Source organism: Plodia interpunctella, chromosome 10 (assembly GCF_027563975.2).
Source record: "Plodia interpunctella isolate USDA-ARS_2022_Savannah chromosome 10, ilPloInte3.2, whole genome shotgun sequence".
NCBI classification, from domain to species: Eukaryota; Metazoa; Arthropoda; class Insecta; order Lepidoptera; family Pyralidae; genus Plodia; species Plodia interpunctella.
The window spans coordinates 7,036,658-7,052,839 of NC_071303.1; the positions used below are offsets into that span (position 1 = coordinate 7,036,658).

Genomic DNA, 16,182 nt, shown 5'->3' on the forward strand with positions numbered 1-16,182 from the left:
ACATAGGTAAATATACTAACTTAGCTCAGACATTCAAGAGCTCTGTGTGAAAAAAAAATGTTATGTGCATGTGTCATACGTCTGGCCTAGCGTTAGGTTATAGGCATTGGTGAATAGACAGATTAGACATATAATGAGCTTGTATAGTAAAAACACACCTTAAGACATGATTACAACCACTATTCTACAGGGACCGACTAAATCTTTGCCAGCCGTTTCCACACCCTAGGGATCATTGTAAATCACAGGTGCAAGACTGATTACTTCTCCGGAGTCGCGAATACTACGCACCTCTCTAATTAACGAGTCATACATAGCTCTGGGCTCAAAAGAAAATTGTACAGAATGGAATATGAAACGCTGAGTGCATTTTAGCACACATACTTTACAGTTTAAACTAGCTTAGAATTTCGGGAATTCCTCTCTTAGTGTTCCCTTTCATTCCCCAAGGAAACCCACGTATTAAATTTAAGCTTTTTTCTTTCTTTCCAGCAAAGATCTGTATATGCGTATTTATAAAATAAAATATACCTATATGAATTTTGAATTTTTCTTATCCATGATGGATTTTGGTTGTGTCATCTCATGAACTGTGAACGATAACATGCCTACTATGGTATAAACAAATTTTATTTGTCAGACAAATTAAAAAAACCCCGACTTATAATATTTATTTCGCTACAACTTTTGAACAGCTGAACCAATTTTCATGAAACATGGCTAAGAATACTCGAGATAAAATTATCTATGATAAAAAAAAAATAAACGAAAATCGGTTGATCCGTTTGGAAGCTACGATGACACAGACAGATACACAGACAGAAACGTAAAAATTATTAACACCCCTCTTTTTGCGTCTGGGGTTGAATAGGCTATCACATTAGTGGAGTAAATGCAAGGTTTTCTTCTGTTCACTCGTTATCATTTTGAGGATAGAACGAAAACAGTCTTCACAACTATTCATTTTTTTTGTGATCATTGTTTTTCTGACATTCCGTCAGAATACTTAATTTTTCAAACTACATTATCGTGTTTACAATTTCATTTTGGGTTAAATTTTTTTTACTATTGTTTATTTAAAGTAGGAATTTGTTCAGGGCTGATCTTACAATTCAGTTTAGAAAATTATCATGTCTTGTTGCATCTTCTTGCATTTCATGAGGCATTTCTTCATTGGGAGCCAACCCAAAAAGAACTGAAGCAAAGTAAAAAATGTTTACTCTATGTCATCCAACATACATCCAAAGATATAAATACAGTGCGCATTTTGTTACCTTTAACATATTCAATTAGTATTTGCTGACAGGAATCAAAAATTCTTCAAATAAGTAAAGTAAATAATGTATTTTCTGTGTTTCTAAAATTTTGTAGAACATTAATACAGACGACAATGAGGAGCCGAAGAATTCCAATGAGTGAATGAAATATATTAAGTAAATGTGTTTCTATTGTGCTGATTCGTTTGAGAGAATATTTTAACTGTTCAGTGCCTCACCGGACTTTTCATTTACTCCCCCCTGTCTCCCCCCGCCCGGCGTCTATAAAGTAAATTATATGGAGCAAACAATCCGCGTGCGCGGACATTGCTTCTCAAACTATGAGTTATTAAAAATGAAATTATGTCTATGCTGATTTGGCAATGAAATATGAACACAGAATGTGTTATCTGCCTATCCTTCGTACAATTAATACGTAAAATTTTGATTTTGCGTGATTGACTCACGTTCTTCACCCAAACTATGGCATTTATCCTACTAATATTATACTATATACAATTATATTATATCAAGGATAAGAATAACTAAGAAATCATAGCCAATTATTAAAAATAATTATGTGCTTTGGGGCGTCACACCTCGCACAATCACAGCAAGGAACACACAAAGAAAAGGGAGAGGGGATAAGAAATTAATAATTCATTAATTTCATTTATACCTACTTAATAAAGAAATGTTGATAACCACTGACCGAGCAGGATGCGCGCTCGGTAAAAATTACAAAATGAAAATTGCGGACCGGCGCCGTCGAGTACATTAATATCGAATATTGAATACATTATATCGAATATCGAGTGAATACATTCGCAAAACGGGCCGATTTCAATGCGAGAGGTTATGCAAAATGAGATGTTTGTTAACAAATGGGATGAAGGAATTATATTATTTTTTATATGAAAACATCAATATGTAATGCCAATTACGACTAATATTATTTTGAAAGTGATTTCTCCGCTTCACGCTTTATTTACTCAGCCAATCTTTCTAAAATTTTGAACAGTTAGGAGTAGGAGAAAGGATAAGATACCTTTCATCCTAAAAAGTACTGTTACCGTGGGAAACTGGGTCGAAGTGGATAAATTTTAAGGGACAGTTGGACAACAATATATCATTCCTTAGTTTTTAGGTCAGGCATGCAGTCGGAATTAAAACATTGCTGAGTTATTATAATTTTAAGGTTTAATTTTTCCAGGATCCCATGCTAGGAGGCATAACAGCCGAAAATGCACGCTCAGTTTTGACAGAGTGAGGAGGATACTACGAGAGGAGATATACTTGAAAAATTGCACGCATTTCACCTAGGTAAACTGAGGTATACCGCCGACAAGAAAAAATACCCGTGGTCCACCCAGGTGAACTTAACAAGTGGACCACGACCAACGCCCGGCTTGAAAAGCTTGAATCTTGAGAAAAAATAATTTTAAAATCATCATTTATCATAATGCCATCGTAATAAAATTTGATTGATAACATCAATATTCCATCTGATTGATTGAACGAACACACAGGTTTGTATTGTGAGCAAAGTTGATTAAACGCAGCGAGCACTGCGCTTCAATGAGATCGCTCGAAACCCACTGATTGACTGGCTTATACTGTGTTGGTGGATTTAACGTGTTGTTGTGTTTGTGTGCTAATCTTAAAATTTTTGACAATTAATGACATGGTCTCATATTTTCAGAGCGAAAATTGGCTATTTGATTGGATACAAAGATAAAATGCTTAATGGTATTTAAATAATCAAACACGATAATTAAATGTCACTTTAATTCAGCAGTTATTAATTACGCGATTTACTGTTTTTTATGATCAATATCTGTTTGCTTCATTGATTTAGTAAGTACTTCGTACACTCCGGTACGAAGTACTTACTAAATCTACTAATTCCATGTTTTGCTTTTTGACTCTCAAATTGTGACGTCACACGATATCACTGTCATACAAGTTCAATATAATATACATTTTTGACAATAGAAAAGTCAAGAGGAAGAAGTATCTGATTTGACTAGTTGGAGAATAGCTTATTCAATAAAAGTTAAAACTATCATATCAAACTTCACAAAAATTTAAATTAAGTGAGTAAATAGTCACATCAATATTCTACTATTCAATAATTAAAGACACCAGGTAACTAAACCGAATAAGATTTCAAAAGGCAAATTGCCCCTCAACAGCCGTTCGAATACTCGAAATGTGATTAAAACTAGCGCAGCGGCCGTATAATGGGAATAACAGTGGTTACGTACAGCGAGAAAACATTGCAATCACATTAGCGGGTGAACCCTAAAATTTTAATCTGCTGTACAATGGCGCCGATCGCTGATTGCAAGCGAGGCGCGCGCATATGCACAGTCTTTGGGGATCGTTTAGTGTACACTGCCGGGCCAATTGTATTCATTCACCTTTTTTTTCTTTACATGGCAACGTAAAATAATACTGTTATAATATGTCGATAATGGTGATGTATACTGGAACAGATCCTTAAGAGATCCTTAGAAGAAATTAATGAAAGTCCCTCTGTCGCGTCTGTCGGCATGAACGCGATAAACTCATCACTACCGGACGCATTTTTGTATGGTTTTCACCTGTACATAGTGAGATACCTGAAGGAGGTTTGGGTGTATAATTTATTATGATTTTATCCAAGCAAAACCGGGTCGGGCCGCTAGTATATTAATAATCAGGATTAAAAAAAAAAAATAACATTAGAAAAAAATTGTCACTAACTTTGCCCAGCAGTGTACAACGTGTATAACCAACCAGGGACGAATTGTTTTCATATTAATAGCATGCCGGGAGCACTCACAAAAGCAAGCACCCTTCTACCGACACGATGATTATGGCCATTTAATCATCTCAGTCATCCTATTACGAATAGACTTTTAAAAAGATTTGAGTATTATATTTTCAAATATTTGCTTTTGCATCTTGTCGAATTATTTATGGCTGGGTATAAAGAGAGTTAATATAGAATTAAAGTCTATTTTGTGATGTGAACGGTTTATTACTCAACCGCGAAAAATGTACTGGATGGATTTAAATGAAAGCTGGTACACGGGATTTTGAAGCTTTGAGAACCATTATGTGAATTGCTTTTACTTCGAAGGATAATAAAATGATACCCTGAAAAAGCAAGATACTTTTATCATCCAGAAATTTCGGATACGTATTATTTTACCAATACGGTTTTGTTCTATATACTTACGCAGAAAGCAACCAGCTATAAAAGTTGTAGGTCATAGAAGTATTGTAGCAGCTACAGAGATCGTAGCAGGTACAAGCGTAGCGGTCATAGAAGTATTGTAGCAGCTACAGAGATCGTAGCAGGTACAAGCGTAGCGGCCATAGAAGTATTATAGCAGCTACAGAGATCGTAGCAGGTACAAGCGTAGCGGTCATAGAAATATTGTAGCAGCTACAGAGATCGTAGCAGGTACAAGCGTAGCGGCCATAGAAGTATTATAGCAGCTACAGAGATCGTAGCAGGTACAAGCGTAGCGGTCATAGAAGTATTATAACAGCTACAGAGATCGTAGCAGGTACAAGCGTAGCGGTCATAGAAGTTTACTCGTAGTAGCAGCTACAAGCGTAGCGGTCATAGAAGTATTGTAGCAGCTACAGAGATCGTAGCAGGTACAAGCGTAGCGGCCATAGAAGTATTATAGCAGCTACAGAGATCGTAGCAGGTACAAGCGTAGCGGTCATAGAAATATTATAGCAGCTACAGAGATCGTAGCAGGTACAAGCGTAGCGGTCATAGAAGTATTGTAGCAGCTACAGAGATCGTAGCAGGTACAAGCGTAGCGGCCATAGAAGTATTATAGCAACTACAGAGATCGTAGCAGGTACAAGCGTAGCGGTCATAGAAATATTGTAGCAGCTACAGAGATCGTAGCAGGTACAAGCGTAGCGGCCATAGAAGTATTATAGCAGCTACAGAGATCGTAGCAGGTACAAGCGTAGCGGTCATAGAAGTTTACTCGTAGTAGCAGCTACAACCATCGTAGCTGGCCCAAGCGTAGGAGCCGTAGGCGTTGCTACAGCCATCGTAGGACGACGAAACAAAATATAATAATGACAAAAATGCTAAAATCGTACGCCAGTGAAATTTCACTACTTGGCAATAATAAATTATATTTTTGTAAGATAATTTAATATTTGATTTGACATAAAATATGTTAAATAAATATGCATTTATCAATACCATAAAGTAATATTTTATTGCAGAAATGAGTTACTTAGTATATTTGGATAAATACAAAATTTATCGCCCATATAAACCTAGATAAATTGCGCAAAAGGCGGCCTTATTGCAATTGTTAAACGATAATCATAACCATAATGTCCTGTAATATTATATCCATCCAATTGAAATTAATACTTTGATAACAATTAAACAATATTTTTTTGACGTCATAAGAAGACATAATGGAAATACGTTAGGTACTGTCGGGCCCGTTGTCAAAAGGGATGCAATCAGAGGACGCGTCGCTCGCCGCTTTGTCCAAACTCATCCGTTTTGTTTTAACACCCCTTTTAACTTTCATACACTCATGCATGCCTCCTTCGAGGCTTAAGTTGGGTGCACACAGCAAAAAATTATATAAGTTTCGGCGATAATAATAGATTTATTATCTTTTGAGTCTCATTTATTTGACGTGAAAGTCTGCTGTTAAGGTCTAATGGCTGACGTAACTTTTAATAATTATTACCATGGTTTAAAGTATTGCTTACGAGCTCAATAGGTATGTAATAAATCTGAAATTAAATCTTTCATTTTATTTAATAGGTACTATTTTACTAATTCACTTTGAACTTCGCTTCCGAAGAAATTTCGCCAGTCTGAATAGTCTATAAGTATATGTCCAGATTATATTTAATGCTATGTTTACGTTAGATTCAAAGCTAATGTTCACTGGTAAAATAATGAGTCGTCACGAATTATTCACGATATGACAGATGGCAGATTGTATTAACATATGAAGAGTGATTTTTATCGTGGAAAAGTTTATTACATTTAAAATTAATTACCACTACACATTAGTTTCAAAGTAAATGGTCCTTGACATTCATAAGCGATTTAGAAACGTACGTATACCATATTTTGCTAATGTCGCATTTTAAACTGACTTATCCAATAAAAAAAACACTATAAGGCATTTTATATCATGTCCTATCCTAACCCTAACGGGCTCCACTTGATATATTTATGATTAAGCAGCGAGCCCAAAGCCCGACATTGTCTTCGCAGACTGCGGCGCCCCTCTGTCTTGCTTCACACCACTTCCCCCTTTCTTTGGAGGCACGATTTTTTTTAATTATGACGTTGAGCCTTTTTGTCTACCCTGCTAAGCACCCGCCAGTGTAGGATGTTACCTGGATTTCTTACTAGTAGCAGGTTTGATTCTCTTCTAAAAGATTTTTGTCAGTTTGCTTAGGAAATATATTTAACTACTTAATAAGATCATATTATTTTACTTCAACAAGCTTATACATATTTCCAAATTAATGTGACAGACACAAACAAACAGGCATATATACATACTTCATTAACATCTGAAGATACAACTATATCCAGATCGCCAAGTCGCTTCACTAAAATAATCCAAATTGCCAGAAACTGTAAACGGGACAGTCTGTCTATTTATTAAGAACTCGTTTCCATTTTACACAACCAAACAAAGAATTTTGGTCAAAAGCGGAACTTTGATTACACTTGTATACAATACGTCGAAACCAATTCGCCCACCTACAATATTAATCTGGGAGTGAAGCTACACGGGGCGGCGCGGCGCGCGGCGCGGCGTGGCGTGGCGTGGCGCGGCTCACGGAAGTTTTGATTATGTAGAGGAATTAATTTGCAGGCGCGACGAAGACTCACTGTAGTGTAGGGTGGGGGAAAGGGGATGAAACAAAACTACCTCGAGAGCACCTGACGTAATATCAAGGCGCAAATCGGCTTCGTGAGTCGCGCTGCCGGAAAATTAACGTTCCTTTTGAATTTTTTTAATTTAATCTAGATAATATGAAATGTTGAAAATATGTAAACGATGTAAATTAAAAATAGACATAAATTTGTGACCCGCCCCGGCTTCGCACGGGTGCAATATTGTGCATGTTATAAACATAAAAACCTTCATCTTGAATCACTCTATAAAAATATCAGCTGCTTAGTTTTAAAGATCCAAGCAATTATTTTTAAAATCATTTAAATCATATTATTAAAATCATAATAATAACCGGTTTAAAATGTATTAATTTAAATATTACATTTTTAGAGTTCATGTTGTAATATCATTTTCATCCCGTCTCGAAATATACCATCCTAATTTGTCAAAGCCCGTCTCTCCAATATAGAATATCCACATATCTGCCAATCAATATAAACACAAACATAGTCAACCGCCACAGAGTAGTAATTAGCAGTTAATCAAGCTGGGAGGCACAGCCTAGGCGCAGTTAGTTTGAAAGCGCATTAATTAGCGCACACCGCGTGGATGACGGTATTGTCCGCTCCGTGGAGAATAAGTAAACACTGTTAGCGGACTAGGGTTGCGGGTTGCCAGAACGAGTAAACATGTGAAAAATTAAAGCATTACATTTTTCAAAAATAGACAAAAAAATACTTAGTTATTTTTTTTCTTGAGAACTAAACAAATCATATCTTCCCAAAATATACTTTTGTTTCTGATAACTAATATGAAGTCATAATATTAGTATAGTATTATACAAAGTGAATACCTAAGGTGAATACCAATGTCAGTAACCTTACCGATAAAATAAATATTAGCCATACCGTGGTTCTAGGCCTTGCACGCACAAAATAACAAACAAATTCTAACCATATACACTATTTAAACAAAATACAATAAACAAATGCTGATTTAATTTTGTAAACTATTATGATAAACCTGCCCAGAATAGGAACAATTAACTGCATGAACATGATATTTTTTGTCATGCATTAAATGTAGATAATTACTTAATTTTTTTTTAATAAGTACTTAACAAAAATTTGTGCGACATCCCTAACTGCCTCCCCTCAGTTTCCACTGCCACTGGTTTGCACCGGTTTATAAATGCTATTTTAGCGCGGAAAAAAAGATTAATTAACTAATTGAGCTGTCGGGACGCGCGTTTTTAATTCTTTTTTTAACTTCATACAGAAGTCAGATTGCTTGATTCACTTCAGTTCAGTATTTATACTCGACATTCGTTTAGTAATGCTCAATTAATCGATTGAATTTATTTCTCTTTAAGCTGAATAATTGTACCTACTCAGAATTCAAAATCTATATGTAATATAAAAGTTTTCTATTCACTGCAATGTTTTCTTTTTTTATTGCACAACTTAAAAGGTTAACAATGGATGGTTTTTAAGACGTGCATATGTTAATCAGTTTTAGGATGAAGTGAAGCTTTAATTCAGTTCATACTTTATTTTAGGATTAATTTTTGACAAATTAAAAAAAAACCGAAAATATAATTTTAAAAAATATATGCGGTTTCAATTTGTTAAAACATGTTTTAATTAAGCGAAAACTCATTTAGCATTTGCAGTCCGGCGAAACGTGGTAACTGCAACAATATTGCCTGAAATCAGAGCAACTATTATTTGTATAGAGCGCACACGTATACAAAGATACGAAAGACTTCTGACAGGACAGGAAGAAAAGCTTTGAATTAAATTCATTATGCATTATTGAAGTTTCTCTACAATATTACACATATTAATATTATAGAATATTGAACAGGAACCTGTATTGTAATTAAACTACTTTTCGGCTTTTCACTCAGGCACTTGTGCCATGTAGATTAATACTTGACGCCCGACATTGATAGAAAGGTCCCAAATTCGAATTTTACTCGTGCCAGATGAGTTTATATTCGAATCTTACGTAGGTACACACATTTTGATAATGACAGAATATATGGATGAAACAATTCAGTTCGAAGCCAATGTTTATTATAATAAACCAATTTGAAACTTAGTTGAGTCCGTTCTATTACAGACAAAGAAAGTTATACTAACTCTATGGACTCGAATGTTTAATTAGCGCATTGCAAGCGGTGGGGGGTGGGTGCAGCCCGGAGAGGGGAGGTGTTATTCATTAAAATGTTTGCGGAAACTCGTTTAGCGGTGTTGCGGTGGGCGGCGCCCGCCCAACCACTGTAGGGTTGTCAAGATACCGGACAAGATATGAAAATTGTTCTTCTTATTATTTGTGTGTCGATGGAGAATGTATAAACGCTACGTTATTCAATAGTAAATACTCTCTTACCAGAGCCGAGCAACTTCAACGCGTCACGATAAAAGCAGCCGTCAAGTCAGCCCGAGTAGAGTTTAGGCACTTGGGACGAGCGAGCTTATGACCCGTTGATTGCGAAGAGAAAACGCAAACATTCGTAGCCACAAACGCACAATTTATATAATGTTAATTGTTAAGAATATGCAATATTGCTATAGAAATACATTATTAATAAACTATATCGTAATTTTTCATGCAAAATTATACTCCTGGGTCGATTTATTTGAGATAGAACTTTATAAAAAAGTTATTTTTTTGCTGACGATCACATTTCTTCATTAGATGTATCTTATGACCATTTGTACTGTTGTCAGTGTACTTACAAATAGTATAAAGGGCATTGTAGCAAGACCAAAACCAAATGTCACCCGAAAATGTGCATTATTGTTTGCATCCTGAGAAATACTTTGGTTTTTAATGTGATTTATTCTTTAGAGGTATCAAATCATTTGTTACGCCGATAATTCCCGAAGAGCGAAGCTTCGGAACGCAGCTAGTTTGAAATAAAAATAAACTGGTAGAAGGTCTATTTTTGATACCACGATAGTTGACCACAAAAATTGGCTTTTTGTTTCCGACAGCCCTAATAGATCGTCGTAGACTTGCGACATCGCGTAATTTAATAGTAATCGGATTAGCTAATCTGTGTTTCTGTTTTATCAACCCTCTATGATTATATAAACTACTCTCTGAGTGTAATTATTTTTGTAGCTGCCGAAGAATCTTATAAGGAAATATCGTCGAAGATGATATGCGTGCCAATGGTCTGACAACTAGGAATGCCAGCGATCGTGTGAAGTGCAGACGAAAAAGTAGGAATGCGGACCCTGGGCTCCGACACTCAACATAGTAGTAGTATGAGAAAGAGAGAGCCTCTGAAGTACATAGGCCTCGCACAGAAGTTCCCAGAAAGACGAAACCACGGGTAGGTATGCTATGGTATGGTATGCTAGTAATGATAAACGTACAAATACAATTCTTCTTCTTTCTTGTCGATGTCGGATTGCATTGATAGATCGGCAACGCGTGTCATTCACACAGCAATTTCTTTTTCACTATTCATTCTCGTTAAATTTTCCATTTGGACGTAAAATTTGATTTTATACACTCAGGCTTAAAGTATTTGCCTATCAAACGGAATGTATATAAGCTGTTTAAATTTGTTAAAAACTGTGTGTGTATCAGCATTTCAAAATACGAGTACTTAAAAAAATAGGACCATTTTAATGATTAGGTATTTCAAAAAATGTACAAAAATAATATTTTCATTGAATGTTTATATCTATAATATATAATATATAGAATATACTATCGTTGAGTCAGTATCCCATAACACAAGTCTCCAACTTTGGGGTGTGATTTGCCCCTATATATTTATTTATTTAATAGTGACGGGTATAATAATAAAATGCCTAGTACAATAGATGAATTTTATGTTGTTTAGCACATTGCCTTTCATATTGGCCATTAAGCCAAGTTGCGATCAATTAATAGTCCAATAGAAAACGAAAATGTATTTTAATATTATAAAAAAATATCAACCGACATAGAGTACATTATGCTATCCGACCGACGACATTATCACACCTACTACATACCCTACTGAATAACAACAAACAAATACATGATAGCGAAAAAAACCTGGGCACAACTTACATTAAAAAAAACATGTATTTTTTTAAAACTTGTAAGTACTTAACAATAACTAGTAAGCTTATAAGTAAGTAATATTTAAACTGATGTCGTTCAATAAAACTATTTCTTGAACACGAAAGTTATTGATAATACAAATACAATTTTTTTATATTTATAATACGCCATAACTTAATCTATACCTATTAACAGCTATCCTCAGACACGATGCGTGATTGGTCGAATCTTTCAACCCCCGTCGACGTTAACCAATCACGTTCCTTTATTCCATTGCTTAGGGGTGGAGCTCGGGGGATTTTCACGGCGAAAATTTTGCGAATTTGAGCAGTGCTAAACCGACCACCCTTGGTGTAACACATTTAGCCCTAGCTTTTCCGTGGCACATCAGTTTTCGTGAACTTAGAAATAGTTAAGAAAGTTTTAAACAATACAAATCTACTCTGTTATATAAATCTGTAAAAAAAAATCTAATTCATACATTAACAAGTGTAATAGATATACCTACCTAATTACACATTGAGTTACCTATCCATTATTAAAATAAATCGTAAAATATGTTGGAATCAAAATTACCTTCAGCTAACTAGATTCTGTGCAAAAATGTCTCATAAATAAATATCTAATTTATTGATAACACACTCGCCATGGCTGGTCCATACCTATCTCCATTGCCTGGAGATCTTCTAACAGAGTACATGTTTGGTCGCCGACGCCAACGACGCAACCGGACGACCTTCACACCTCAGCAGCTCAGTGAATTGGAATCCTTATTTCAGAAGACGCATTACCCTGATGTTTTCTTAAGAGAGGAGGTCGCATTGAGGATCAGTCTATCGGAAGCCAGAGTGCAGGTTCGTTTATTTATTTTTTCTTCAACAATGAGTTACTTTATACGAGTAGTTAGCGGATCGACCACCTACTAAGCTATGCTAATGAGGTGCGTGGCTGCAACCATCTCATTTAGTACGAGACAATAATTGCCAAGAATCTATATTCTTAGGAGGGACTATTCCCTCCTCATCTGAAACGCTAAATAGAAACAAATATATGTGTAATCGAGACTCCAGTCAGCATACAAAAACTTTAAAACCCTACTCCTCACTGACTAAAATCTCGGCAGCCGCCTTACCTCACAGATACGAATGGAACGATAACACTAAAAAATGTTCTCTATGGATCCAATTTGCTAATGCTATATTTTTAATTTCGATTGTCTCACGAACTAATAGGGGGTAATAATGTCGTTAATTCGAAAATATTTGCGTGGAATTCTATCCAGTGGTTGGCCCCTGCTTCCAGTAAATGTACCGTGTATAATGTATCTACAATGGCCGATTTGGTAGTCTGCCAGTTCTTCACAGCGCCAATGTGTTCCTTGAACCTTTCAGCTACGGACCACACAAATATTACCCCGGCGATGATGGTACTAGGTTAATAGATGAAAACAGTGTATACGAGTTGATGAATTCACCCACATAGAATATTGCGGAGAAGTTCAAAAGGCAAAGCACATCATCTGACTTGCTTTCACTTCGCAAAGCGTAGCCCAGGGTCCGATTTTCTACATTTCTTCTTCTTTTTTCTTTCCATTTCACGCTCGGCATCCTCAATAGCCTTGCTTAGCAAGTGTACAGATTCGCAACTGGACAGATTCTCCAGTGGATTAAAATAGGTACATTACATTGAAACGTATATCCTTCTTGACAAGATCAAGCCAGCACTTTGTGTTTGCCCATCAACGACGCTATACAATTGGCTCGGAAATTATTTAACGTCCTCTTTTTATTAATTATAATTTTAAAATTCAATTAAACTATCAACAATCCAATATGAATCACTAAAATAATCACTTAAACTTTTATTTTGATTGCACTTATTTTCGATCACTAAGTTATATTAAATCGAATATTTAATGTATAAAATAAAATCAAAATACTTACCCTCTATTTAGAATGTAATTGTTACTTTTTTTCGCTTTGCCTAAAAGCTGATGATCATTTTCACAATTTTTGTAGGCTGGTGGTAAAAAAGCTAACCTAAGTATGTTTTATAATTGCAAGTATTCCGTTATGAATACATTATGAGTACCTACGTTAGATTCTGCAAAAAGAAGACTTGTTTCAGGTTTCAAATATACTTATAGAGAATGTAAAACATAACTGCCTATTTAAGGTCGGTGAATCAATAATTATTTAACTTAATAAATAGCTTATTATATTATCTGAGATATTAGTATCAAAATAGCAATGTAGGTAAATAAGCAATCCTAATATTATAAATGCGAGAGGTGAGGACGTATGTGTGTATGTTTGTTGTACTCTTTCACGCAAAAAGTAATGGACAGATTGTTACAATTTGGTACACGGGTTTTAGAATATAACCTGGAATAACATTGTTAATGAAATAAATAGATCTAAAATATGAGAAGAAGTATCGTATACCTAAATCATAAATTAACATTCGCTTTAAATTGTATAAAATTATATTGTTAGTTCATTTTTCTTATGAAATTACACAGTTTACGTTGGTTTTCTAAAATCTAAATTACATAATGAAAATATATCCTTGTTTATGTCATACTCTGTTTTTACTCAAAAAATAACCTACCTTAATAAATATTTCTTGACGATGTGATACCTTCTATTACAAATTATATTCGCTGTTAAAAAAAGAAAATAGGTAATAATTTATCTTTATATTTAGGTATGGTTCCAAAATCGACGCGCAAAATGGCGTAAGCAGGCTCGTCTTCAACTCTTGCAGGATGCCTGGCGCATGAGGTGCCTTGGCCTGGGATCACCGCCGCTTTCTCTTCAAGGTATGATGAATGTGATGCCCTGTGACCCAAAAGTCGCCAACGCCTGGGGTCCGCACCAAATTGAACATTATTGATGTTCAAAAATATAGTTATATTTGTGGTTTCTCACGGCTGCTTAGTTTGCAAAACTTTCACATAATTTCTGATGATCTGAAATAAATTTGATTCCCTTATTACTACCAGTAGTAATTCCGTTAAACAAATCAAAATCAAACTCTATACATATAGTTATATTGTGTAATGAAAAAATAATTAATTACAGGTCACGCTAAGCCTCCAGATTCGTCACCAGAGGCCCCTGATTCACCAACAGAAAAAGACTCCCCAGAGCCGCCGACGATGGAAGCTCGAGACCTCAAGTCCCCGAGACAGGACCCCTACATGCACAATGGAATGACTGATCTTCTTCCTCAAATCCCTTCTACAACACACGATATACCCCCTCCCATGTACACTCCAGAAGAAAACAGAATCCTCCAACAACCTTTTCCTTTTCCACCAATGTTGATGCCTCCACAAATGGACAGCCCTGAAGTCGTTCCAACTGATCTAAGAGTCATATCCAAAAACCCATGCCCTTGTGAAAATTCAAGTCAAGATGTAGACGAACCGCAAAACTTGGCGTACCGAAGACGAGAAAAGGACAGCGACAGTGAAACCGATACAGAAATCGATCTTACATCACACTCTTCCAAAGATGATGACTTGAGGGATTCAGAAAGACTTGCTAGCAGAATAGCCACTAGTATTTTCAGAAGTGATACTGTTTTACACGAGTTAGTTCCGAATGATCTTAGTTTAGGACCTGGTAAAAATGCAGGTGATAATAGAAGCATGAGTAGAAACAATATATCTATGTAAAGGACCAGAATTATAATTAATAGATGACTGCTAAAAACCTTAATCAATTAAAATTTGATGCAAATTCACTCACATTCTTGACTTCCGTCTTATTTTTCTTTGTAAAAAATATCACAAATACCTACTTACATAGTGCTCGTCAGTAAAGTACAATAGATAGTAGTTATAATATTAACATGACTATATAATATACCTAGTGACATAATATATAAAAAGTTTTAAAGAAAAGATCAAAATATTTTGTGCCATGTCTGAACTTTTCTTTAGGAATTCCTAATGAAGTAAGATTTTTGGATTTAAGTAATTATTCTTTTAAAAATAGTCAACAGATTTGTCAACAACTACTTACTACTTGATTGTTATTTATTGTTGTGGGAATGGTGAAAGAATTTTCGAAATCCGTTCGTTAGTTTCGGAGATTACCCGCCTCGAACATACAAACTCACAAACTCTTACCTCTTTTTAATAATAGTATAGATTATAGAAAACTTAGACTAGAATTGATTTTGTGAAAAAAAAAGAATTCTGTTTAAATTGTTCTGCGTATACTATATTTGAGACAGAAGTTTGTTCTAACAGAAGCAAATATTAAATTAAAAAAAATACAATATGTAGTACGATTTATACTTACCTCAAAATCTCCTAAATACCTAGATACTTATAATATGAAAAAAAATAAAGAAATGTTTTTTTTTCACTTTTCTGACACATTTTTACTTTCGAATAACCATGCGTAAAAAAATACATTTTAGTTCTTTGATTACTTACATAGAAATTTAAAATGATATCTAAACTATGTATTATATTTTGAGAACTGTTTAAATGAGTGTAAAAAAATTTTAAACTTAAGTCAAAATGTAAACTAGGTGTATAAATAATGTAAACTTCATTAGACTCTAAAATTTATTCGAGTCTTCACCTTCTTCAAATACATATGTACTTAATAAATTGTGCTAAAAATTATGCCTCAAGATTTTTTATATTTTTCCTATTTGCTTTCGCTTAAAGTCAGTAATTATAACCTAAAATGACCTAATTGATATTAGGAAATTGCCTATTTTCTAATGTATATTATATAAGTATATGCAATTGCTAATATTATTTGGAATCATCTAAAGCTTTAATAAAGCAATTTTGCTCGCAACTGCGTCCTCACGGAAATTGATAATACCTAATAAAAATAAAATAAATGCCACAAGAATCGCACATTTATGCGGGACATAAATTAATCAAAATAATCTACTTATATGAAAAAAAATAGAAA

The 16,182-nt window shown here is 34.7% G+C and overlaps 1 protein-coding gene across 1 annotated transcript; it reads left to right on the forward strand.

Moving 5' to 3' along the window:
• The first annotated feature begins 11,533 nt into the window (after nucleotides 1-11,533).
• On the forward strand, nucleotides 11,534-15,865 carry LOC128673224 (retinal homeobox protein Rx-like). Its single transcript, XM_053750927.2, has 3 exons — nucleotides 11,534-12,090; nucleotides 13,943-14,057; nucleotides 14,320-15,865. Exons 1-3 carry the CDS (start codon nucleotides 11,884-11,886, stop codon nucleotides 14,916-14,918), a joined length of 921 nt encoding a protein of 306 aa, XP_053606902.1. The 5' UTR covers nucleotides 11,534-11,883; the 3' UTR covers nucleotides 14,919-15,865.
• Nucleotides 15,866-16,182: the final 317 nt, after the last annotated feature.

Bases quoted from the DNA above. Each gene is read 5' to 3' on its own strand.
- LOC128673224 (XM_053750927.2), top strand. From the start codon at position 11,884: ATGGCTGGTCCATACCTATCTCCATTGCCTGGAGATCTTCTAACAGAG. The intron at 12,091-13,942 runs GTTCGTTTATTT...CTTTATATTTAG, and splicing joins TATCGGAAGCCAGAGTGCAG to GTATGGTTCCAAAATCGACG. The intron at 14,058-14,319 runs GTATGATGAATG...AATTAATTACAG, and splicing joins ACCGCCGCTTTCTCTTCAAG to GTCACGCTAAGCCTCCAGAT.